This window comes from Pelodiscus sinensis, chromosome 17, assembly GCF_052426305.1.
Source record: "Pelodiscus sinensis isolate ZL-2025 chromosome 17, ASM5242630v1, whole genome shotgun sequence".
NCBI lineage: Eukaryota > Metazoa > Chordata > Testudines > Trionychidae > Pelodiscus > Pelodiscus sinensis.
Window position 1 is genome coordinate 20,852,141 of NC_143068.1, and position 27,224 is coordinate 20,879,364.

Genomic DNA, 27,224 nt, shown 5'->3' on the forward strand with positions numbered 1-27,224 from the left:
GTTTTCTTGATGAATTCAGAAAATATTAAGTAGAATTAATTCAATTGCTGCTCTCTGCACAGCCATAGCTTTCAGCTGTCTGCTGCATCTCTGAGGACTCAGTGATAACCCATCTGTGTCAGAGGCTGTTCAATGTGGGCACACGTAGTTAAATGCTGCTGAACAGAGTGGCAGTGTTGTTGGAAATCTCATTTATTGTTTTTTAGATGTTTCTGAATTGACTTGAAGCTAAGGAGGTTTGATCTGAACTAGGAGAAATGGAAGGAAAGGATGTAACTGACAGTGACTTCTATTTCTACTGACTAAACAAATTTAACGAAGCCCTTCACTTTTGATTCTATGATAGCCTCCACTTTTAGTTGAATAAAATTAGTGAAACAGGGACATGGTAAAAATTCTACTTATGAAGTCAGGTGGCGTGAGTATCAGGTATTGCTCACCATCAAAATTTATTTGATGGCTCATTGGCCAGGTATTTGTAAAACCAAAGTTCCTTTATTGCTATGCCCCTGACAGCATCAGTATGTTCTCCCTGTTTCTAATATATTCAACACGATCTGTTATATCAAAGCAAACAACTCTTAATTCTGGGGCCTGTTTCCAGCAATAGCCAATATCAAAGGCTTCAGAAGGTGGCCAGAAATACACATGGGTCACCTACTCTCTTGTACACAGACGGAATAATTTGTTCCTTAAATTTCATAGTTATTTAATGTTAAATTATTTTGAAATGCCAGACTGACTTAAAAGATAGGCATGAATAGTGAATAGTTTAATTTCAGTTTGAATTGTAACACTTGACACTGCATCTGCAACCCTTTCAAAGCTGCTACAATTTAGGGGAAGCAGGGGGACCCTGAAAAGTACTATGAAAGATCTACATGATATTATGTAAAAAGCAGAATATTTCAAACCCCTTTTTTCCTGATCCATAGTGAGTTTTGAATAATTTAAAACTTTACTTTGGTCAGTAGAAAAGAGCTGGTTGCTTGAAGCTCCACTTCCCAAGTATTATTGATAGCATGATTATCTATCTAAATTAAACATTACAATTAAAAAAAGCCATTTGGGGTTTGATTTCTCTTTAATGAGTATTCCTGCTGCTTCATGCCAAATTTGTAAAATAACTTCTCCATCATAATTTGTATGCTCAACCCTACTTCCTATGTTACATTGTTTTACTTGTGCCCTGAATAATGTTGCTTTAATCTTTCTGGAAGCAACAGGACTGTGGAGCTAACCTGTTCATTTCTGCTCCAGTCTCAAAAGTGAGTAAGATATATAACACAAAGAGAGGCACTAGGCTTGTGTGGCCATAACATTGGAAGAGGCAGTTAAAAAGTATATATTTCAAAATACTACACCACTTTAGAAAGTTTAAGTACATTATTAAAAGAAAATTGTTAATTGTTGCTAATGACTGAATTAAAGCTCACTGGAATTTCTAAAGATATTTAGTGAAACACTTTGATCTGAAGTGATTTTTTTTGGCCTGAAAGCCTCATTCTGTGAGTTTATCAACAAATAGATCATTGCCATTCTAATAGCCATGTCCACATCTTCTGGAAAAAGATATTGGTAAACGGTTGCTTGCAACCTGACAGCATTGTTTCCATTCCCTTACTAAGAAAGATTGATATTTTTAAGAATTAACTATAAACATGAGACACTGGGCTGTGTTTTCAAAGTGACCTCTAAATTGGCACCTTTCATTTTACATGTGCAATCTGGTAATTAAACTTCTAATTACCTGATTTACAGGCCAAAAAATGTGAATTCCAAATTAATGACAGAGTTGAAGCTGGTCTTGCCCATTGTGATGGTCTCTGAGACAAGCTGAAATTCCATGATATCCGTGTTGCTTATGCAAAATGTCTTGTTAAAAAAAACCTGGTTTTGATATCTAGTTTTTGTTTTGTTCTTTGTTTTAAGGACTATCGGACAAAACCCTTTTGCTGCAGTGCATGTCCATTTTCGTCGAAGTTCTTTTCAGCCTATAAAAGTCACTTCCGGAATGTTCATAGCGAAGACTTTGAAAATAGGATTCTTCTTAATTGTCCCTACTGTACTTTCAATGCGGACAAAAAGACTTTGGAAACGCACATTAAAATATTTCATGCTCCAAATGCCAATACACCAAGTGGAGGCATCAGCACTTTTAAAGATAAAAACAAACATGATAGCCTTAAACCTAAGCAGGCTGACAGTGTAGAACAAGCTGTTTATTACTGTAAGAAGTGCACTTACCGAGATCCTCTATATGAAATAGTTAGAAAGCACATTTACAGGGAACATTTTCAGCATGTTGCTGCACCTTATGTAGCAAAGGCAGGTGAAAAGTCGCTCAATGGTGCAGTTCCCTTAAGTTCCAGTACCCGAGAGGAGGGTAGTATTCACTGCAAACGATGCCTTTTTATGCCGAAGTCATATGAAGCTTTAGTACAGCATGTTATTGAAGACCATGAACGTATAGGATATCAGGTTACAGCAATGATAGGGCACACTAATGTAGTGGTTCCAAGATCCAAACCTTTGATGCTAATAGCTCCAAAACCACAGGATAAAAAGCCTATGGGACTTCCTCAAAGGATGGGCCCCCTTTCCCCTGGAAATGTCCGGTCTCTTCCATCACAGCAGATGATGAATCGACTCACTATACCAAAGCCTACATTAAATTCTGCAGGAGTGAATATGATGTCAAATGTTCACCTACAACAGAACAATTATGGAGTCAAATCAGTACCACCAAGTTACGTTGGACAGCCGGGGGGAAGGCTAAACTTAAGTGGTAATACACCAGTTTCTATTCCACAACAGTCTCAAACAATGAAACAGTTTTCACCAAGTGGAAATGGAAGGCCTTATAGTCTTGGAGGGGAGCAGAGATCACAAGCTCCAGCAAGGTATTCTCTTCAGTCTCCCAATTCATCTTCTCTTTCATCAGCCCAGTTGAAACAAACATCATTATCTCAGTCTCAGGCAGCATCACGAATATTAGGTCAATCTGGCTCAAAGCCTCCTGTGGCTGCTACAGGTCCTTCTGCTGTCAATACTTCATCAACACAAAAGTGGAAAATATGTACAATCTGTAATGAGCTGTTTCCCGAAAACGTGTACAGTGTTCACTTTGAAAAGGAGCACAAGGCTGAAAAGGTGCCTGCAGTAGCTAACTATATAATGAAAATACACAATTTCACTAGCAAATGTTTATACTGTAATCGCTATCTACCCACTGATACGTTGCTTAATCATATGTTAATCCATGGACTGTCTTGTCCATACTGCCGTTCAACTTTCAATGATGTTGAGAAGATGGCTGCTCATATGCGAATGGTTCATGTTGATGAAGAAATGGGACCTAAAACAGATTCCACTTTAACCTTTGATTTGACTTTGCAGCAGGGTAGTCACACTAATATACATCTACTTGTAACCACCTACAATCTGAGAGATGCCCCTGCTGAATCTGTAGCTTATCATGCTCAGAATACTCCTCCTGTTCCTCCAAAACCACAGCCGAAAACCCAGGAGAAGGCAGATATACCTGTGAAAAGTTCTCCTCAAGCAGCAGTTCCCTACAAAAAAGATGTGGGTAAAACACTCTGTCCTCTTTGCTTTTCAATCCTAAAAGGACCCATCTCTGATGCACTTGCACATCACTTAAGGGAGAGGCATCAGGTTATTCAAACAGTTCATCCAGTGGAGAAAAAGCTAACATATAAATGCATTCATTGTCTTGGTGTATATACCAGTAATATGACTGCTTCAACTATAACGCTACACCTTGTTCACTGCAGAGGGGTTGGGAAGACCCAAAATGGTCAAGACAAAGTTAATGCTCCATCTCGGCTTAATCAGTCTCCAGCTGTGGCACCTGTGAAACGTACTTACGAACACATGGAATTCTCTCTGATGAAGAAAAGAAAAATGGATGATGATGACTCGCCATCTGCCTTTGAAGAGAAGCCTGAAGAACCTGTAATTTTAGCGCTAGACCCTAAAGGTCATGAAGATGATTCTTATGAAGCCAGAAAAACATTTCTTACAAAATATTTCAATAAGCAACCATATCCCAGTAGAAGAGAAATTGAAAAGCTGGCTGCTAGTTTATGGCTATGGAAATCGGATATTGCTTCACATTTTAGCAACAAAAGAAAGAAATGTGTTAGAGATTGTGAAAAGTACAAGCCCGGTGTGCTGCTTGGTTTTAACATGAAAGAATTAAACAAAGTTAAACATGAAATGGATTTTGATGCTGAATGGCTGTTTGAAAATCATGATGAAAAGAATTCCAGAGTCAATGCTAGTAAAACTGTTGATAAAAAAATAAACCTAGAAAAAGATGATGAAAGTTCTTCGGACAGTTACGAAAATATAGAAGAGGAATCTAATGAAAGCAATAGTCTGTTTGGTCAATCAATTTCAGATGTTGGTCGTAAAATCTCTATAGATAGCATAATAGAAAATCCAGAAGACAGCATATCCAAGGAGACTGCTGATGAAAATACCATACAGTCTCTGGAGAAATCAGACCAAAAACAGGAGGAAGGCTCAAAATATGAAGCAATTCACTCTGTCAACGAACCAATTAAACTGGTAGATGATGCCTCAGATAGTGAAGGTGATCAAGATGATGCCATTGAATGGAAAGATGGAGCTTCACACTCTGAAAGTGGATCTGGCTCTCAGCGAGTTTCTGACTTCGAAGACAATACATCAGAGGTGAAACCAGAAGCTTGGACAGATGAATCATCCCAGAGCGAAGATGCTAGTAGTAGTAAACCAGCTGCAGAAATAAAAAGGGTTGCATCTGAAAGTGATGAAGAGCAATCAAAATGGAAGAATAGTTCCTATGGAAAAGTAGAAGAATTTTGGTCTAAGGACCAGTCACAATGGAAAAATGCATCAGAAATTGAGGAGAGCTTGTCAAATCAGCAGATGGAATGGCAGAATAGCACAATTGACAGCGAAGATGGAGATCAGTTTGACAATGTGACTGATGGTGTAGCAGAACCAATGCATAGCAACTTAACTGGTGTAGAGTTGAGTAGCCAGCAAGCATAAACTGCTCAATTCAAACACATCAGTAAATATGCTCCAATCTATAACTGTCTAAATACTTTTATTTCAATATGACTGCTAAGCTTCATTCTAACTGGTACTGCCTTTTGAGTGCTAGGTCATCTGGCTAGTGGTTGATGTAGCCACTATTATTCCAGTGGTTATTCCTAAGTATGCTGTTGGCTAATTTTGCTTGAGAATACCTGCTGTGATGAGCACAGTAACTTAATGTGAAACAGATAAGCTGGTGGCTCCCGAATGCACACAAAGAAAACCAGAGGTTTACTTTATCTGCATTTTCAACATTTATTTCACTCTTGGATATGTTCAGATGTATGTCTTTTTAAACATTACCCTTTTTCACATGGTAGTATAGGGCCAACAAGAGCTACCAGTTCAATGTGTATAGTAGACTATGGGGAAATTGATTTTTTCATGTATCATTCTGAATAGTTGAAATGTATATTTGTACAGTCTTTTAGACCTATTCAAGTGAAGCTTATGAAATTGTTCTTGTGTACCCATCATAGATTTGTTTCTCTTTTTTAGTGTTGCCCTGCTGTGTAATAAATGCTGTATCTAGTTTACCTAGCAAAAGCTTGAAACTGCTATAGTATGAATTTTGACAGACTTAGTTTTTGCACATAACCTTGTACAATCTCAAAACTGAGGCCAGCAACATAAAATTATATCTGGACTCTATTGTATTATAGAATTTTCTTGTTCTGAATATCCTTGACATTACAACTGATGACAAACGTATTTCAGAGTCATTTTCTGAAATCTTTTAAGCTAAAAAGAAAAAAAATCACATGCAAGAAACAAGTTTGCAGCTACTAATTTTGACACCTTTTAGATATGTATAAAAGTGTATTGTGTTGAAGCAGCATACAGAAATAAAAATGCTGCATTTTGGATATTTAGTTTTATCTTTAGTTAACACCAACAAGGTGTTGTATTCATTTATACCATCTAATATATGACACACTGTTGTAGTATGTATAATTTTGTGATCTTTATTTCCCTTTGTATTCTTCATTTAAGCATCTAAATAAATTGCTGTATTGTGCTTAATGTAAACATTTGCTTTATTGATAGTGCCATATCATTGTTTGTTAAATTGTGCTTTGTTACATAGACCCCTATAGAAAGAAGCTCTGGGAATTTTTGTTGTGGTGCTGTCGTTCCAGATATACTGATTTAATTTGCTTATGGGAAAATTTAAAACATTTTCTATTTAAGATCAACTTAACCAGTGAGTTTATTGCTTTCACCTTCCTCTGTTACTTATTACTAGGAACAATAGCATAGAAATAGACTTGAATTGCTTCACTAGTTACAAAAGCTGCAGAATCTAAAGACACCACCGCATTCATGATTTTTCATTCCTTATCTTTAGTCATCGATTAAGTTGAAGTTCAAGCTTACTGGAAGAATCTTTTCTATCTAGAATCTTTTGTGCCTTTTTCTGAGGCATCAGGTATATTTTTGGAAGGGTGGGGGGTAGTGGTGAAGGTGCTGACTACTTAAAACAGACTTTTCTGTCATATGAAACTCTTGGAAAAATGCAGCTGTTGTTTAGTTTTTAAGAAACAGAATAAATCCCATATACAAACAGCACAGTTAATCTTAGTCATTTTGAATGAAGGAGTTCAAACCTGTCTTTCAGTACAGTGGCAATAACTAACAAGGATTTTCCTTTTGTCCTGGGATTTCATTCATGTGATCTTTCCTTGAAGAAAAGTTCAGTGTGCTCAGAGCAAGACTTGTTCACATATGGGCAAATTAAAGCTTGATTTGCTGAAAGTGCATACAATACAATGTGTTTTTTAATTTCTTATTGCTTTTTAGGATTTTGTTGCCCAGTATGCTGTTAGCAAGAAGGGCATAATCAGGATATATTGGCAGACATCTGCAACCAGTGATTGATTGATTGATTGATTGATTGATTGATAGATAGATAGATGAAAGTTGGTTACGATATTGTGAGATGTGCCTAGGAAACAAGTCATCACTACTTTAAAAATAGCTTAACTTATCCAGTTTTTCTATGTGGAAGCTTTTCACAGTAGTGTACATAAAGGAAATATTTTAAAATAATCATTCTGAATTTGGTTCTAAAGTTTTAAAGCATCTTGGGCAGAAACCTGCATATATCTACATAGTAAACGAATAGATGTAGAAAAGCAGTGATGTGATGAACAAGTGAGACACACAAGCCTAAGCTGAAAGTATTGATACTGTCTGTGTATTGAAAATGTATTATACCCCTTTCCTAATTTTGGTGTCACTGACTACTTAGGTGTCTTCTTCACTTTTATAAAACATATGGTGTTAACACAAGGTCTACTGACTCAGACTTGCAGGGCTATAAAATGGCAGTGTAGACAGCTGGGCTGGAGCCTGGCTCTGGGACCTTGTGCCCATGTCTGCACTTAAGCCCAAGCACCACAACTCTGAGTCACCTGTATTTTTAATGCAGTACAGACATCCTTTTAACTTTTCAGAGTGTTTTTTACATGGATGATGGGTTGATCAATAGAAGCAGACGTGATGACTTGTTTCAAAGAAAGACTCTTGATTGGACAATGGGATGGTATAAGTTTTCTTATTTTCTCTTTCCCTTCCAAAGGACACTGTGCACATGGGTCTCCAGGTATGTTTGTTCCTACCAGCTTCAGCAGGATAGATATTTTTAAAGATAATTAGTGAACTGGATGGTTTGTTTTAAACAGGTTGAGAGCCTCTTCTGAGTTCCATATTCTTTTCAGTTGATTGTAAACAGTTTCTGTTGTATTAGTGCCATTCCCCAGGAATAAATGTAAAAACTTGTAGTATAAACTTTTTCCAAACAAGATTTGGGTATCTTCTGAATGTGTTTGACACATTTAGTGATGCAGTCTCTCTAACTGATTCATCTTTAATGTGTAATTCTAAGCTGATATCCATTTAAATAAAAATGTATAGCTAATAGGGCTTGAAGGCCTGAGGCAGCCTCCTCATCTGAGTTGCCATTTCTAGCCATCCAAGTCTGACAACAAATGTGAAATATTTAGAATTGTTACATTTGCAGGAAGCTCTGTGTAGTATAGCTAACCTTTTGTAGAGCTTTAAATGCCTTTATTCAAAATTATATCACTTGACTTTTGAAAATGAATAGTAATGGTTGTTTTAGCAGAGAGACATATGATACTTACCTCTTAATCACTGTCATTCCAATGATCTGTAATAAAATTGTGTTTGGTCTGAGAAGAGGGGGGAAACCTGAAGTCTACTCTTAAGACATTAGAAGACAGTTCGCTGAAGCTGATCCCAAGATTTGTTTTTTCTTTACAAGGTTTTACTCAGCTTTGGGAATTCTGGAGGCAGAGGGAAAAGGACCAATAAAGAAGTATTCAGTATTGACTTAAGTTAATTTTTTTGAGTTATCAGATGACATTTTTTTAAAAAAGTAAATGCTGTCACAATGTGGAAGAAAGTTACTGACATTACAGCTTTGCTTGCAGCGCAGCCATGTTGTGAGGCTTAAAGTGAACTCTGCCTACTAGGATCCCAGGAAGAAAGAGAGAAACGACTATTTAGGCTACATCTACGCTAAAGCGAAGATTGAAGCTCTGAGATTGATCCACCGGTGGTCAATTTAACAGGTCTAGTGAAGACCTGCCAAGTTGACTGCAGATCACTCTTCAGTTGACCCCTGTACTCTATGCCTGACAAGAAGAGTAGGGTAAGTCAATGGGAGAGTTTCTCCATCGACGACACCCCCCCCTCCCCCCGGCTGTTTTAACTGGACCTAAGATACATCAACTCCAGCTATGTTAATCATGCAGCTGGAGTTGCATACCTTAGGTCAACTCTCTGTGGTAGTGTAGACATAAGCTCAGTATATACCTCAATCTGTCTAGAAGCTATGATGTAGTTTTATCCCACAAGAGGGCTTCAGAAGGATCACTAAGACACTCCTCCAAAGAGCCGCTAAGCATTGTTAGTTTTGATACTTATGGGCTAAGCTTTTTCCCTTAAAACAATTCCCTGTGCTGATGAATTCTTAAATTCCCTTCAATTTAAAAAATGTCTGTGCTGATGTAGCCTGCTACTACTGACTGCAGACAGAGGATGTGTGATAGAAGGCTGCATAACTCGGAATCTAGTAAGAGCAGGTACAACTCTTAAGTTTACTTTTGACCATTACTTGTCCTTTTTGCAGATGAATAATGAAATAAAAGCCAGTAATTTGGGGACATTAGCGTTTTGTATGGCCCTGTTTTAATACTCGTGTTCATGTATGTTTAATGTCAGTTTTTAGGACACTGATCTATATTGAGCTTACATTAAAAATGAATTGAAGAGGTGCGATACAAAGTTAGCTTTTAACTCCCTCTCCCTGAAGTTTGGTTTGGATGAAAGTTTGTTGGCTGTAACTGAACTGTTCTTTCCAGAAGAGAAGCGTGAGCTACTGGGCTAGACTTTTAAGGTTTGCCATTCATTATACATTTGCCAGTCTTGGTACATTTATTCCTTTGTGTTGTGTATTAACCCTTTAAGTATCGCTCAAGTGCAAACCCAACAGTTTATATGTGCTGTTTCAGAAGTATATGCACTGCAGTTTAACAGGCTGTTAAAAGTACTGAAAGATTACACAAGATTTAATGCTCACGTTCATTGTGACTTTTGGCTTAATCATAAACCAGTGAGGTTATAAGGTACATATTCACAGATTTAAGATTTTATTTGTCCTAGATTAATATTCGGAGAAGAATTGCTATAGTATGCATAATAGCAGTGTGGTGTATTGTTACATCCACCCATTCACCCCAGTATTTGCTTTTTCATGTTGCAAAAAGTGTTGACTTACTGATGGTGTATATAGTAGGATAGCATTCTTACTCGTGGCTGAAGCAGATCTATAACTTGCAATTGCAGAAACAGTTGAACTTTGGGCTTGGAAGTATTTTAGAGCCTCACTGTTCGTAGTTCAGCACATTATAGGAGTTGCTGGAAAGTTATTTTAAATATTTTGCCTACTGTAGTTTACTTGTAAAACCCAACCAGAGACAGATCTCTCTTGTTTGAATGCTAACTGGGCAGAATAAATTGTGACTGTTTTCCAAGTTCATATAGGTCTTGCACACAGTAAGGATGTTAAGTAGTTGATAGGGCACCTCTGCCTTTGAAGTGGGCTCCTCACAGAGTTTCAAATTGGCAGCGCTGCGTGGTGCCTGGGGTCAGCAGGGTTGTCTCCAGCTGATCCTGGGCTCCACACTGCACTGCCAATTTGAAACGTCGTGTGTAACCTGGGAGACACCCCAGCTGGCCCTGGGCTGCATGTGGCATTTCAAAGCGTCAGCGCCATGTGGAGTCCGGGGTCTGGCCCCTGGCTTTAAGCGGTGCTGCCTCTTTGATGTACCCCTTCCTTTCTCCCCCACTTCCCCCCCCCACTTCCTCTATCTGATAGAGGCAGCAATCGGGGGGGGGGGGAGGGAAGTGGGGGGAGTGACTAGTCGACTAGTCCTTCACATCCCTAGCACACAGCAGGGGTAGAATCTTTGTTACAAAATGTGCTAGGAGAGTTATTTTCTTTTTAAATATCACAGCAAACTTAAAGGCATATGCTGTACTTGAAACTACTAACTGATAAGCTGAATGTTTCCTTTTAAAGTAGGAGGACTAAATCTTAGCCCTATTAAATTAGTAGAAAGCATGTCTTTGGAGAGTTGGAGACAAGAATTTGGCCTGATGAAAAGAGAACTAGAACAGCCTTAATTAAATCATTACTTGATGGGGAACTACATAAAGGTGCAGTCAATATAGGTTGAGTAGGTGAGAAATATTGAGATGTAGGGCATGTCTATATAGAAAATTAGTGCAGAATAAACTAGGGTGTTATTTTAAAGTACAATAACTAGTCTATACTAACTCCGTCTGGGGACAGGCATTTATTTCCACTCAGAGAGCCTTTGTATGATTTGTGGATTAAGTATGTCTGTCCACACAGGGAGTTAGTACAGAATATTTATTACACTTTAAATGCACACACTAGTTGTTCTGCGCATTAAGTTCCCATATAGAAAAGCCCTTATGCTGAGTGACAGGCCATCTCCAGAAAAGAGGTCTTTTGTGACCTACCAACATTATCTTGCTAACAAATGTGTACTAAAATGAAAAGGGGAAAAATGCATGTGAAAACTTGCACTCCTGTCTTCTCTCTGTAAAACGTATTACCTGCCATAGCCTGTAAAATAGGCCAAACTCCAGCGATCAGATATCTTCTTTCAAGGCTTTTTCCATTACAGCAGTAAATATAGCTATGATTGATATTTGGAACACAATTTTGTATATTGTGAATGTTGGGACTTAAAGAGTATTATTAGACACTAATTGTCATAGCTAATTATGAATTAAATTGTTTGACCCTTTTAATTTCAAAGCAGAGGATAGATATTTGAACATCCTCTTACAGCAACCACATTAAACACTTTTTTGTAATCATATTTAATAGACAATATGTTTAGGGTACCTTGGATTTTTATTATTTTTGGGGGGGTCCAGATGTTTTATATCCTAACCAATCGATGTTTCAGTAGTCAACATGTCAGAGGGCTACAGTATGCATTTTATAATGCTAATATTTCAAAGAATTATTAGATCAGATTTAGACAAAGCTGAAATCTCAATTTTAAAACCCCAGTAGAGATGGGTTTTGGGGTATAATATACATGGCTTTTGACGATTTTTATCTAAACATCAGTCTCATTAATTACAAATTAGAGTAGCTGATTAACCACAGCTCATGTGATGAACTCAAAATTAATCGCACTGTTAAAGCACTAGAGTACTTGTACTCTGTTATCATGAAAGTACATAGGGATGTTAAATATCAGCTAACTGAATAGTCGATTAACCTCATGAGTTAAACTAGCCACACGTGCTAGAGCAGTAGTCTAGTGGCTACTGCTTCAGAACAGGTTGGACATCATGGCTTTAGAGCTTATAAGTCCACTTAGTGCTGCTCTTCAAAGAAAAAATTGCAGCTCCTGCACCTGCGGCTTGTAAAGGGGCAGCATGGTGGGGTGGTTTTTTTTTTTTTTTTTTTTTTGGTCAACAACTTTATGCTAGGCCAGTGTTTCCCAACTGGTGCTCCAATTGCAAAAGCAGGGGTTCTGCGAAGAACCGACATGCCCCCTCTGAAAGAGACATGGCTAGAGTTGCTGTGTCCTGTGCAGACTTCAAAATGGCCGCCTTAAAAGAGCAATGGCTACTCTGCTCTTAAAAGGACAAACTTTTTTTTTTTTTTCTCAAAAACTTTTTTTCACTTGGCTCTTTGTGCCGTATCCACCACTATTTTGGCTCTTTGTCTGTAACAGGTTGGCCACCCCTAGGCTAGAGTGTTGGACACCTTGGCTCTAAAGCTTTACACAGTGTTTCATTTTTGAATGCAGGTTTTTTGTACATAACTCTGCACTTGTAAATTCATCTTCCATGGTAGAGATTGTATTATTGTATGAATTGAATTAAAAAATACTTTTTTTTTTACAGTGCAAATACTTAAAATTAAAGTGAGCACTGTACATGTATTTTGTGTTACAACTGAAATCAATTTCAGGTTGGACCTCCCTGGTCCAGCACTCTGGGGACCAGGAGTTTGCCAGACCAGGCCACTGGTCCCACTCAGGCCCCCAGTTGCCAGCCCTCTCGGGCTGCCAGCAGCCAAACCGGCTGATTTCCCAGCCATTGGCAATCTCTGTGTCTGGGGCTCTCTGGTGCATGTTGCCAGACTAGAGAGTCCCAGACCAAAGTTGTCTAACCTGTGTTTCACAATGTAAAAAACAAAGATATTTAAATTGTATTCTATTTAATAGCATGATTCATTGTGATTAATTTTTTTTAATCAGTTGACAGGCACTCTACTGTTTTGTACGCCTTCTACAACAGGCTTACAGGATCATCAACTTTGCATGATACAGAGTCCTTTTGGATATGGCCTGCAGTACTGTAACATCTCATCACTAGTTCCACTAACCAACAGGATAATGAGGTGACTTAAATCCATACTCCCACCCAAAACACTAGTGTTGATGATTGATCAGATACAGGTAGCCTCACTTATATTCTAAGTCTATATTTACATACGACTTGTATTGTACCTGCCATCTTTAGTATTTCACAAATGTGTTCAGATACTAGAGCTGATAAAGCTGCTGTAGCCAGATTGCTGTATTTCACATTCTTCACGCATACAGTACCGCATTTTACAGACACATAACTTGCAAATGATCAGAAATGACAAATCTGATATGATACATTCCCTGTTCTCCCCCATTTCTGCAAGTGAGACTTTCTACGGAATTGGCTATCCTACATTTCTGACCACTTATTCTAGCAAACACCAGTCACAAACACTCTTCCCAGCCAACTGCTGCTTTTGTTTCACTAGACTTGGGTTGGGGACAATGGGAAAAAACTGAGAAGACAGCAAGTTTTGGCCCGGGCTGTGTAGGAGCTTCATTATAAAACTTCACATCAGAGGGTCCATAGCAGCTTGGCAGAAATTTATTTACACCATTCCGATTACATTACACAAAAGCCTTTGAAGCTGATTGTATTTTTCAGTTACTCAGCCATGAATTTTCAAAGCAGTGGAGGCTACTGATATGAAATATCATCTAAAGACTATATGGTTAATATTTATAATGTAACATATCACATACGAGAGGAAAATAACATTTTAACATACAGCAATCTGCAACCTTACAATCTTTGAGTATGTAAACAAAATGAGTTTTTATATATTTTTCAGTGATAGCATAAAACAGCTCCATATTTCAAACCACTATGAACAAATCTATATTGAACTACATTTACATTTCTTCCCCAGGCACACTGTTTCAGAGGATTAGGATCTCATTAAAATGAGTGTGATACCTGCATATACAATAAACCTTATAGGCCACCCTTTTCCCATCACTGTTATACATTTAGCTTGTAGTATAATTCTCAAGTTTTTATTAGGACAAAATATGAATCACAACAAATCACATGAAAAAATGTCAACGTTTCCCTAAAAAGCTGCTTGTAAGATACTAGTGGCTTTTATACTTTGTACCTATGTAGTTCATAGGAAAATAATCTTCTGTTCTGTAGAGTTCAGGCAGATCATATGTGTGCTGTACTGGAGTATGCTTCTGAAATGAGAACATGGGAGAAAAATTAACTTGCCGTTGAAAAGAATTCCATTGGTAATATGTTTAGTCGGGCATAAGTAAGATGTCAATTTGTTGTTATCCTACAAACACAGAATGCATATTATGCACCAAACAGCAGAACTTTCCCCCTTTCCCACACAATGCCTGAGGAAAGACTGGAACTGAAGTGGCTTCCAGAAGTGTCTGTCCTTCTATCAGGGGAAAAATGGGGACGAATGAGAAGGTATGGCCTGAGCTGGTGCAGCTTCTAGTGAAGTTGTACATCTTGGGTTAATACCTGTGTGGCGTTAACTTTCAGTACTGCGCCTCAGAACATGAATCAGCTGACTTGGGCTCATAGGCTGTTAACTACATCCCTTTTCTCGAAAGAGGGATTTAAATTAGACACTTCAAAATTGCAAATGAAGCCGGGATTTAAATTTCCCATGCTTCATTTACATAATGGAGGCCACGTTTTTTTTTCTAAACAGCTTTTTGAAAGAAAAACCGCCACTTAGGGATCGAGCAAAAATAAAACCCTTTTTCAATCGAGCCCCCTCTATAAAACGGCTGTTTTTCTTTTGAAAAGCCGTTTAAAAAAAACCACGGCTGCTATTATGCAAATGAAGTGCAGGAAACTTAAATCCCAGCTTTATTTGCAATTTCAAAGTGTCTAATTTACATCCCTCTTTCAAGAAAAGGGATGTAGTTTAGAGACAGCCATAGGGATATAAAATTGCAGTATAGGTTTTTGGTCTAGGACTTGGGGCCTGGGTTGTGAGACTCAGAGGGAGGGGTCTCAAAGCCTAGGCTTCAGTCCAAACCTGAACATCTACACTGCAATTTCATAGCACTGTGAACCCCAGTCAGCTGAGGCTGGCCAGCTTTGACTGTGGGTCTCTTATTGCAATATTGCTCTACATCTTGAAACCACCTATGAATTTGATTCCAATCTTCTCATTTCTATTGGTACTAAAACAGAAAATGTGTTGGGGTGCAGGTCATTTTTATCACCCCAATTCTCCACCAGAATTTAGAATGCCAACATTTTCATTCTCAAACCTTTTAGACTCTATTGCTAGGAATTCTCAGTTCACATTCTACTCCAGATCATGGTGGACACTGATGCCTCCCTCTTAAGACTATTCTTTCTTACGTTTTAAGTATATCGTCATTTGCAGTTTTGGTCAAATCTCCTAGCTTTCATGTCTCAATGTTAGGGAGCTAATGAGCCATTAATACAACTTAACTTCACATAGACTCTCCTGGTCTTAAAAGGTGCATGCAGGTTTCTAATCTTCCCCAAATTGTGCTTTTTAGTGAATTTGCTCCTTTATTTAAAGCCATTCTCTTGCAATGATTTGTATCTTCATTATTCCTTTTCAGTGTGCTACCAAACAGCCCACTCAAAGACTGTCTAAAACATTTGAAACTAATATGACGCAATAGTTAATTTCCACAGTTCTCTACTGGTTCATCTTCTGCAATCCAGACTGATTTCCAAAAAGTTGTGAACAGACCACTTATAGATAGCTAGACCATATCATCTGAGTGCATGCTCCTTCACCACCACCAATCTGAAGTACTAAACCAGCCCCTCCACGCACCTACTTACCTTCTGTCCACTCATCCAGCAGGCTTATTCAAAGGTTTGGTCTTGCAACTACAGTTGGAACTCGTGGTCTGGCACCCTCAGGATCTGATCAGTTCCAAATGAGGGAGTTTGCCCGACCAAGGACAATGCAGCCAAGCTCTCCTGGGGGCTGCCAGCCACCTAGCTGGGCTCCCCTCCTGAACGCTGGCACTGGGCTTTGCTCTCAGCCCCAGCTGGACTCCCAGCTGCCAATCCGTCTGCACCTCAGTCCTGCACCCAGCTGCACTCCCATCTGCCAGCTCCTCCACCACTGGGGTTTTCTGGTCCAGCAACATCCAGGCTTTGTCTACACTACACGTTTTTGCAGCAGAAAATATGCTAATAAGGGACTCATTAGCATAAGTTGAGATCTCATTAGCATATTTTCTGCAATTTCTTTTTGCACAAAAAGAAGCAGTGTAGTCATTTCTGTTTTGTACAAAAACCCCGGGAGGCGCATAAGGATCTTGCACAAAACAGAAGTGGCTACACTACTTCTTTTTGCACAAAAAGAAATGGCAGAAAATATGCTAATGAGATCATGGCTTATGCTAATGAGTCCCTCAGCATATTTTCTGCTGCAAAACGTGTAGTGTATACGTAGCCCCATGGTCCTGCTGGATAACAGTTGTTGCCAGACCTGAGAGGTTCAACTGTATTCATTCATGGGGGTTGCACTCTCTAATCCTACTTCAATCTAGAACACTTTGCCCTACCTCCAAAACTATTACTTGCATGTTAAGATGTTTTCCTTGCAACTAAAAGCCTGCTATTTTTTTGATGCTGCATATTTAGAATCACTCAGAAATAGGATCAGAAGGAACCTTGATAAGTCATCTAGTCCAGTCCCCTGCATTGAGGCAACATTTAGTTGTAGACAAAGTTCATTGCCTCTTTAATGAGTCTCCTGCAGCTGTTTACAGCACATAATATTAAAACACCAATTTAATTATTTAGCAAACTTAAGTTACTAACCAATCAGGATGCCTTTACTATTTTATTAACCAACTGCAGCAGATAAGTGTCACTGTTCTAGGCCTTCGCTGAGAGTTGTTTGTCTAACCTGTTCTTCAAAACCTCCAATGATGGTCATTTGTTTCAGTGCTTAACTATCCATAGACACTAGGAAAAACTCAATTGTAACATAAATCTACCTTCCTGCAATTTAAGATCATTACTACTTGTCCAGTCCTTAGGAGATAAGGAGAACAATTTATCAGACTCCTGTTCATACAAATCTTTTACATACACACTTTCACATCCCTAATTCAAGTAATGGGGTAAATGGTTAAACTGATTAACCTGAATTCATCGGTTAACGTTCTTGGGTATGTGGGGAGCTGGCTTCTGAGTAGTTCCTGCTGCCCCACACTGCTGCCTTTGTGGTGGAAGCTGGTACACACAGCAAGCTGATTTAAAAGCTTTCTTCCCCCCAGCAATATTACATTGACACATTTATTGTATGAGCCATTCTAACCCCCCTTTGCATACTTTTTGCAGTGCTCTTTTCTAGGAAGTCATTTCCCATTTTTCTGTTTGTGTACAGGAAACCCCTGCCTTACAACAGCCCGAGTTGCGCACCCTCTCCCCACTGACAACCATTTTTGTAAGTGTGGATAGGGCCCAAAAACCCCAACTTACGTCCTCGTCCCGCATTTACAATGGCGCATGGCGCCTATTGTAAATGCAGGTTCGAGTTACAATGCCCTCGACTTGCGGCACTTCCCCAGAACTGATTGTGTTGCAACTTAGGGGACGCTTGTAATTGATTGTTCCTTCCTAAGTGTAGTACTTTGCATTCGTCCTTACTGAATTACATCATATCAATTTTTAGACAATTTTTCTAGTTTAAGATCATTTTGAATTCTAATCCTGTCCTCCAAAGTGTTTGCAACTCCCTTCAGCTTGGTGTCATCCGCAGGCTTTTAAGTCTATGCCATTATCAAAATAATTTGATACTGAATTAGAACTAGACTCAGGACAGATCCCTGTAGGTTCCCACTCAATCTGTTCTTCCAGCTTCACTGTGATCATTGATAACTATTCTGAATGTGGTTTTCCAACCAGTGTGTATTCCCCCTGTCAGGAGATGCCAGATGGAATTATCTGTGAGGTCTAAACTCAGACGCACAAAATTTAGCATCCCAGCAGTGCAGGTTCAACTCTTAGAGCTTATGAAGTAGATAAAATGAGCCTTTGTAAAACAGTGTTTTGCATAACCACTGAGGATTGACACTTTGTGAGAATTTTCTTTTTTGGCCAAGAACATTGGAGAAATTAAGTGTATGAGGGAGGGGGCCCTGGCAGTGATGATGATGAAGCCTGAATTTGATTCAGTAGAATATAGGGAGACAAAGGAAAAAGGCAGGTAAGAATGGAGTTAGAAGAATAGGCAGGGAATATCACCTTAGTAGCTGCAGGTTGGATAGGCCAGAAGAAAAGTGAGGGTGGTGGATGTCACATGGCAAGCTGCAGCACTAAGTACTAGAAATGTGAGGACTTGAACAGGTTTGGAGATTTCTAAATGCCAGCTTTCTTTTCTGTGCAGAGTTATGGCTGATGCAGTAGTATGAAGATTCAGTGTGGGTCAAGGGAGGTGCCTGGATCAAAGGCTAGGGGTAAGGGAAGGCGTGAGGTAATCAGAACCAGAAAGGCAAAGGGCTGGGAGGCAAGATGCATTTAGACTTAATCTGTGGGGAAAAAATCAGCTAGAGCAGTGTTTCTCAAACAGGTTTGCCTTGTCCCGGGCCCCACCACCAGCCAGAATCCTCACCCACTTCCCACACCCCAACCTAATAAGTGAGGGATGGGGCAGGAAAGTGAGTGACGGAAGGGGCTGGAACAAGTGGGGAGGGGGCAAGACAGAGGCTTGGTGAGTAACATAAATCAGTGGTTCCCAACTGCTTGCCTGCAGACCAGTGTCAGTCTGCGGACAACTGGCTGTTGGGCCAGGGTGGTTTCCTACAGAGCTTAAGCCAGCTGTTCACGGCAGCTCAGCTCTGGCAGCGTGGTGGCTGAGGCAGTGGCAGGAGGCGGGGGATGGGGGAGGCAGAAAGAATCTCCCTCCTCCCTCTGATGCACTTGGGAGAGAAAAGGGGCACAAAGGAGGAGGGAGTGCACACACTGCCCATGGCCACTCGTAACAGCCATGCTTCCTAGGGAGGCAGCCTCACTCTAGGGAGTGCGGGGGGTGGGGGAGCAAAGGGGTGTTGTGTGAGTGTAGTGGGATCACGGGGTCAAGAGGGTGTTGGCATGGGCTGTAGGGGTCAGAGGTTAAAGGACATGGGGTGCACAGGGGTGGGGGTCAACGGGTGTTAGGCACTAGGGAGCAAGGGGCTGGGTTAGGGCTAGGCAGACAGGTAAAATTTGCATAATTAATATTCAAATAAAATACTGGTCAGCCAAAAAATTGTGAATGGGTTTGCCAGTCCTTGGCATAAAAAAGGTTGGGAACCACTGATGTAAATGACAGCACAACATTTGTACTGCAATTACACCTAAAGGCCACAGGTAGGTTGAGTCCATAGTACTGGGGAAAGTGCAGCCCCTGCTCCAAATATCTCACAGTCGAAGAGGGTGTTATAGTCATCTGAGCTCCTGGCAATGGTATTTACTCACTACTTTTCTAAAATTTTGTCTGGTTTCTTAAATAGATTTACTCTGTCTGATCAGCTCAAGAAGACAAAATTGAACAAGGATAAATTTTTGAAAAGCGCCGAAGTGGTGGTCAAGTGCTTGCTCATGTCCATTCCAATTAGGTCTGCGTGTGCCCTGTGCACGGATCCTGGAGCTTTTTCCTTTAGCAGTATCTGTTGGGCCAGCCAGGGAGCCCCCAGGAATGGCGCTGCTATATTGGCTCATATATACCCCGGCTGGCCCTCCACCCCCTCAGTTCCTTCTTACCACCCGTAATGGTAGCTGGAGCTCTGACTACACTGGTAGTCCTTACCCGTAGCACATTACTTTTTGAGTGATAGTAGTCAGCTTTGTAAATAGTCATTGGGATAAGGGAGTTTCTCCCTTTTAGCCTGTCACCACCTGGGGAGGGGATGCTGGGACCGTAGGGGTTCAAGTCATGTGTGAAGTGCTTGAAGTCCTATGCTCTGCGGCGACCCACATGACTCTCGCTTAAAGTGTCTGGGAGATGCCCATTCCACAGACAATTGCAGCATTTGCAAGAGTTTCAAGCCGAGGACAAAGTGTGAGACACACTTATCCTCATGGAGTCCACTTTGCAGCCACCGGCACCAGAGACAGACGGCCACCTCTTCGAAGTCCTCAAGGCACCAGTTGCAGTCCCTGGCACTGAGGAGAGAGACCAACCTCAGGGGTAGTTCTCTGGAAAGGCATGGCCATAAGGTGCGCCCTAAGGAGGAGCACTTGACATTGAAGGCGCACCGGGAGATCCCGGTACCGCCAAGGAGAAGGTGGAGTCCTTCACAGATGGAGTCCGGTGCCAGAGGTGATAGCTGAAGACCTTTGGCAACCATCGACTGCAGAGACATTTGATGTGGTGAAAGAGCTCATTGAGTTAACCTGCCCACCTGCAGAGACCTTGGTACTGCCTGTGCCCCAGGCTCCGACCCTGGCATGGCCCGAGGCACTGCAGGATGTGCTGGCCATACAGGTGGGCCCAACACCACCTGAACCGGCACTGGTTTCGGTACCGGCACCGGGTCTTGCAAGGGGACCGACACCAGTGCACTCTTCAATGGCACCAAGGATGCCACCACCACAGGTTCCTCCAGCACCGGCGGCATATGAGTCCCCCCCAAGTCTGGAGCACCGGTGCCACCTTATAGAGCTTCAGCCGCACTTTATTGCCTCCAGAACTGCTGCTTCCTTCCCCAACACAGATGATGCCCCCGCCAGCATCAGGCCCGGTAGGTGGGGGAGAAACCCCCCAGTTATGGTCTAGCACCAAAGAGAGCATAGGTCCTTGCCTCTGCTGTGGTCAGCGTTGGACTATTCCTCAGATTCAGAAGTGGAGTCAGTGCGCTCGGGCAGGTCATTGTATAGATCCAGATCTCGGCACCGCTCTGGTTCTAGTCACAGGCCCTGGCACCGAAGTCCATCAGATAGCTAAACTTGGCCACCTCGGCAGCTGCAGCCTTGGTGGCCATTCTGGACACAGTGGGCCAACCTCCTTTGGGGTCGAGGTTGGTGTCTCACCAGGAGAGTGTTCCTTCGGCAACTCCTCTCCATAGGGCCCCCACTTCAAGGTGGCAGTGAAACTACTCCCCTCCCCCCATTGAAGGGGAGGGCCCTAGACCTTCATCGGCAACAGTGGGGTCAGGTCAGGAGGCCCCTCCTGCAGTAACCCCGACATGGGGCAGAATTGGTGGTGGGAGCAGCTGGGGGTCAGGGAGTTGTCTTCCTCACCAAATAAGGTCCCCCGGGGTTTTGCCCCACCGCTCCTGTCAATAGATGCCAGGGCACATCAAGATCTGCTCAGGAGGTTGGCAGCCAACCTGGGAGTCCAGGCAGAGAAGGTCTAAGAGGAGTCCAACCTGATAATGGACAGCCTCACAGTAGCCACCCTGGGCAGGGTGGCACTGTCACTTAACAAAAAGGTGGATAAGGTGTCCAAGACCTTGTGACAGACCCCCACCTCTATTTCCCCAACACAAAAAGGGGTGGAGAGGCATTATTTTGTTCCCCACATGTAGCATGAAGACCTCTTTATGCATGCTTCCCTGGGCTCTTTGTTGGTGCAGGCTGTGGGACAGAAAGAGAGGCAGGGTCCCCAGGGCCCATGCCCAAGTCTAAGGAGCCCAAAAAGCTAGACCTGCTGGGGAGAGACCCTGCTGCGGGGGGGTCTACAGCTCCCCATCACCAGTCAAGAGGTGATCCTACAATACCTGGACGTCCATGGATAAGTTTAAGGACCGTCTCCCCCAAGATTCAGGGCAGGAGTATGGAGCCATTGTAGAGGAAGGCAGGACAGTGGCACGGATGGCGCTGCAGACAGCATTGGACACTGTGGACTCAGCAGCCCAGACAATCGCCACAGGCATAGTAATGAGGAGGAACGCGTGGCTGCAAGTATCTGGCATCCCTCCCAAGGTCCAATACACCCTGCAGGACCTTCCCTTTGACGGGCCAGGCCTCTCTTCGGATGCACAGCTTCAAGGACTCCAGGGCTACCCTAAAGTCTTTGAGGATTCATGCTCTGGCCCAACAAAGGAGGTCACTTATCCCCAGAACATCCACAAGGCCATTCCAGCAGGGATTTGGTCCTGACAGGCAGGAGGAGGGGCCGTAACAAGGGCCAGAATGACTATAATAGGAGCAGGCACAGGCGTTCAACATCAGCTCGGATAAAGGGTCCACCGCCTTCCAACCAGCAGCCCACGTCCTCATTTTGAGGGTACACTTAAGGACAGTGTTACAGTCTCCACACTGTTGCCCCCTTTTGGTTGTTTCCCTTTTTTACCAGGGCCTGCTCCCAGATAACCCTTCCATGCTAGGTCTAGAACCCACTTGTCGGAAGTTGTCATCCCTTTCCTTTCCTTCCATTCTTGCCACCCTCTTTCCCGATCCCTCTTCAGGGACCACTCTCACAAGCTCCTGCTGAGGCAGGAAGTGTCTGTGCTTTTGCAGCTAGAGGCAGTTGAACCTGTCCCACAAGAATTCATTGGCAGGGGGTTTTATGCCTGATACTTCCTTATCCCAAAGGAGGTCTATGCCCCATTTTAGACCTTAGGGTATTAAATTCGTTTGTAAAAAATGCAAAATTCAGAATGGTCACCCTAGCATCTATCATCCCCTCCCTACAGAAAGGAGACTAGTATGCTGCCCTCAGTTTGAAGGACGCATATTTCCACATATCAGTGCTCCCCACCCACAGAAGTTTAGTGGTCAGGATCTTTTCTAGTTTGCAGACCTGATGCTCAGCCTCTCCCACAGCTGTGAGGGTTTTTACTTAAGTGCATGGTTGTGGTAGTGGCCTTCCTGAGGAGACACAGAGTTCAGGTCTTTCTATACCTGGACAACTGGTTTATAAAAGGATCAGCCCTGGGAATAAATTGTAGAGCACATAACCCGGGCCAGGAGACTGTTCTCCAACCTAGGGCTCCACACAGGTGATACAATTTGTGGGTGCATGACTGAACTCTGTCAAGATGGCGGTCCATGATTGCAGACCTCCAGAGGTCCCCTTTGACAACAGTAAGGATATGCATGAAACTGCTGGGCCCCATGGCAGCTTGTTCCTAACGTACCAGACTGAAGCACTGACCCTTACAAAGGTGGTTGTTGAGCATTCACAATCCAGCACATGCACCACTAGATGCGGTAGTCACACTGCCAGAGACTCTGCTCTACTCGCTGGACTGGTGGTGACAGGAAAGGACCGTCTGCACCGGGGTCCCATTTGCCAGACAAAGACCATCAGTGTAGCTGTTTATGGACATATTAGATACGGGGAGGGGGTGCACACCTAGGGACCCCTCAGGACACAAGATATGTGGTCCCCCAGGGAGAGTTCCCTGCACATAAATGTCAAAGAGCTCAGGTTGGCAGGCCAGACCTTTCTTCCCCAACTGGAGAACAGAGTGGTGTCAGTGTCGACAGACAACATGAAGACCATGTATATTATCAACAAACAGGGTGGAGCTCATTCCTCTCCCCTCTGCAGGAAAGCCCTCAAGGCGGACTTACCTCCCTGGAACCAGCAATATCCTGGCAGACAGGCTCAGCAGCTCCTTTCAGACCCATGAGTGATCCATCAGACTGGATATTATAGAATAAATCTTCCAGAAGTGGGGTTAGCCCCATCTGGACCTGTCTGCTACTCAAGGGAATGCCCGGTGCCAGAGCTACTGCTCATTCATGGGTCAGGGGCTTCAGGGGGATGCGCTGCACATTCAGTGGCCTTGGGAGCTATTGTATGCATTCTCCCCATTCATGAGGTCCCACTCAGGAGCAGGTGGGTTGGGGCTATGGTCATTACGGTGGCACCAGCATGGCCTCAACAACACTGGTTTACCACTCTGGAAGACCTGGTGGTACTGCTGTTACTTCCAGACCTGATCATCCAGGACTTGAGAGAGGGGAGGCTATGCCACCCAAACCTCTTGGCCCTCCATCTAGTGGCATGGAACCTGTGTGGTGAATGGGGTTGGAGCAACTTTTCTCAGAGGTAGTGTTGGAAGGTGCTTTTGAAAAGCAGAAAACCTTCACCAAGGACAACCGATGAGGCCAAATGGAAATGTTTTGCCTTGTGGGCAGAAAAGACAGGGATAGACCCAATGTGGGCCCCAATCTCTTTTATTTTGGATTATCTCCTGCACTTCAGACACTAGGACTAGGGTCTTACTACATCTTCCCTAAAGGTTAATTTAGCTGCATTGCAGCTTTCACAGAGGGGAGGGATAGAGGTCTGTGTTCGCCAATACGATGGTAAAACGCTTCCTGAATGGGGTGGACAGGTTCCCTTACATGTGCCCTCTGGTACCCCCCACCCCAGAACCTCAATCTAGTCCTATCAGGCCTTATGAGGGCCTCCTTTGAACCATTAGCCACCTACTCTCTGAAGCACCTAGTGTGGAAGGTGGCGTTCCTGATTACGATTACCTCAGCTAGAAGGGTCTCAGAAATTAGGGCCCCTCACTTCAGGAAGCCCCATACATGGTTTTCTTTAAGGACAAAGTTAGACCATGTCCCCATCCAGCTTTCCTCCCTAAGGTAGTCTCACATTTTCACATGTCTCAAGACATGTATCTACCGGTTTTCTTCCCGAAACCTGATTCCACACCTCAGGAGCAAGTCCTATGTTCCCTGAATGTTAGAAGGGCTCTAGCCTTCTTATATAGAAAGGACAAGGGAGTTCTGTAAATCCCCACTTTTTATTTCAATACCCAAGAGGATGAAGGGTTTACCAATATCAGCCCAATGCCTACCCTCCTGGATCACCTCCTGTATTGAGGGCTACAACCATGCGAGTAGGCCCGCACCACTTCTGACGGTTCATTCTACGAGGGCGCAGGCGCTGTCCATGGCATTTGTCATGCAGGTGCCTATTCTTAACAGCTGTAGAGCAGCTACATGGTCCTCCATACACACGTTCTCTGAGCACTACACGATCAGGCTAGGGGTGAGATGACTGTGGGGAATGCTATTCTGGAGTCCATTGTAAAGTAGGTGCTGATAGGCTCCAACCTCACCTTCTAGGATACTGCTAGGGAGTCACCTAATTGGAATGGACATGAGCAAGCACTCAAAGAAAAAAACATTACTTACCTCATAACTTGTTCTTCGAGATGTGTTCCTCATGTCCATTCCAAATCCCACCCACCTGCTCTTTGTCGGACTATTCGGTCAAGTAGGAACTGGGGTGGCGGGCCAGCAGGGTATATATGTGCCGATATAGCAGTGCCACTCCAGGGGGCTCCCTGGCGGGCCCAACAGATACTGCTCAGGGAAAAAAATCTCCAAAATCTCTGCATGTGGCATGCACACACCTAATTGGAATGGACATGAGCAACACATCTCAAAGAACAGCAGTTACAGAGTAAGTAACCCTTTTATTTAAGTGTCAGTCATTGCCCACAGCCCCAGCTAAGCCTGTTAGGAAGCTGGGCAGAGACAAGTCCCTTCATAAGGAAAAGGGGAAGAAGAATGACCAGCCAGTGGACAAACTGGAGAAGTCCCACGTCTGGGTCACCTTCATCAGTGTTGGTGATTCGTCTCCCCTCCACACTGGAGGCCATGCAGGAGATAAGTGCCATGCCGGTACCTCCCTTGATGCTGGCAGGGCCCCAGTACAGAGGTAAACTGCCATTCAGCCCACAATCACCTGGCAAAAACCAATCATATTCTCAGACACTGAAGGAGAGGAGAGTGCTTTGACATCTTCATAGATCTGAGTAGGAGAGACCAGCGATCATGCGATCTCCTGTGTTGCCGGAGTTGGTACACAGACCTGTGCAGGCATGCGTCTCCCAGCACCAACAGTGTTGAAGAGATAGTGATTCTCCCTACTTGCCATGTTGACAATGCGGACTACTCTCCATGGCACTGGCACCGTTCACCGCACCATAGATACTGACACCAAGCCATTCCGGCTGCAGAGGCATATCCCAGCACCATGGATCCTCTCCAGCACCATTCCCTGGACTCCAGGAGCGGTTCTTCAGGGTGCTGTAGCTCTTGCAGATGCTCTGATTGTTCCTGGTCTCTAAGGTCTTCATTGGTGGTAGACTCCTGGCGCTGGAGGAGTCATTGCTCCCGATCCATGACTCCAGATGAGTCAATTGTAGCTTCTCCCCTGGGAGTGCCCAAAGAGGATCTGAGAGTCCACCCAGACCTCCTGAGGAGAGTGGCTAACCATTTGGGCCTCCAGATTGAAAAGGTGTGAGATACCTTGGACTCATTTGGAGTCCTTAGGCAAGCAAGACCTGGCAGGGTACCCATGTCCTTGCATGAGGCAGTCACCAAGATTGCCCAGACACTCTGGCAGACCCCCCTCCTCCATCCTGCCTGTAGCCAAGAGGGCTGAGTGGAAGTACTTTGTCCTGGAGGGGGAACATTTGAGCACCCCTACACCCACCCGCCACCCAACTCCCTTGCGATGGAGTCGGTCAACCACAGGGGACGCCAAGGCCAGCTAGCCCCCACCTTCAAAAAGAAAGACTCAAAATGTTTGGACTTCTTCGGTAGAAAAAATTGTTCTTTGGCCAACTTTCAGCTAAGAGTGGCAAACCATCAGGCTTTGTTCACCAAGTATGAGAGAACCTGGCAAACGCTGGCCAAATTTGAGACGACCTTGCCCAAAGCCTCCCGCAAGGAATATAAAGCCCTGATAGAAGAGGGATTCTCCATGGCGCTGGCGTTCTTGCAGGTGGCGTCTGATGCTGCAGACTTGGCAGCTCACTCTATGGCTTCCTGCCATCTCGGAGACATATGGCCTGGCTTCTCCTGTCGGGCCTCTCCCGGGAGGTGCAGAACTCCAAACAGGACATCCCCTTTGACACAGGTGCCCTGTTCGCAGAACAGACAGACACTAAGTTGCACAGGCTAAAGGACTCCTGTATGACCTTGAAAACCCTGGGCCTCCACGTCCTTGGGTCAGAGAGCAATCATTTAAGCCCCAATCCTCCCAACCAAGGGCTAGTATTCCTGCAGGAGATCGGGTGTGAATGGGCTAAGCTCCCCAACCAGAGATCAGGCCCCCGTCCTTCGTCTAGCCAGCAATCAGACAGCCAGGCAAAACCCCAAGGCAAGCGTTCATTTTGATGGTGCACCCAGGAATGACATATCGGACTCCCAAGATCCTGCCTGCCTGTTTTCTTTCATGCTCCGTCCCTTCCTCCTGGCTTGGAGGGACATTATATTGGACTGCTGCG

At 43.2% G+C, this 27,224-nt stretch overlaps 2 protein-coding genes across 15 annotated transcripts in view; one reads left to right on the forward strand and one right to left on the reverse strand.

The window, feature by feature from the left end:
- Window positions 1-6,130, forward strand: part of ADNP (activity dependent neuroprotector homeobox) — a 64,117-nt gene extending 57,987 nt beyond the window's left edge. For all 12 annotated transcript variants that reach the window (XM_089769677.1, XM_075901194.2, XM_075901195.2 and 9 more), the window contains one exon: window positions 1,933-6,130. In XM_089769677.1, the coding sequence (XP_089625803.1) occupies window positions 1,933-5,064 (3,132 nt within the window). In that variant the 3' untranslated portion in view covers window positions 5,065-6,130. The remainder of the gene's footprint in view (window positions 1-1,932) is intronic.
- Window positions 6,131-13,593: 7,463 nt separating this feature from the next.
- The window catches only part of BCAS4 (breast carcinoma amplified sequence 4), a 105,166-nt gene continuing 91,535 nt past the window's right edge, over window positions 13,594-27,224 (reverse strand). Inside the window, exon 5 of one of the 3 annotated variants that reach the window (XM_075901199.2) lies at window positions 13,594-14,243. In XM_075901199.2, the coding sequence (XP_075757314.2) occupies window positions 14,142-14,243 (102 nt within the window). In that variant the 3' untranslated portion in view covers window positions 13,594-14,141. Of the gene's footprint in view, window positions 14,244-16,332; window positions 26,860-27,224 lie in introns of those variants that run through there. The other 2 variants (XM_089769681.1, XM_089769680.1) reach the window with 2 other exon arrangements.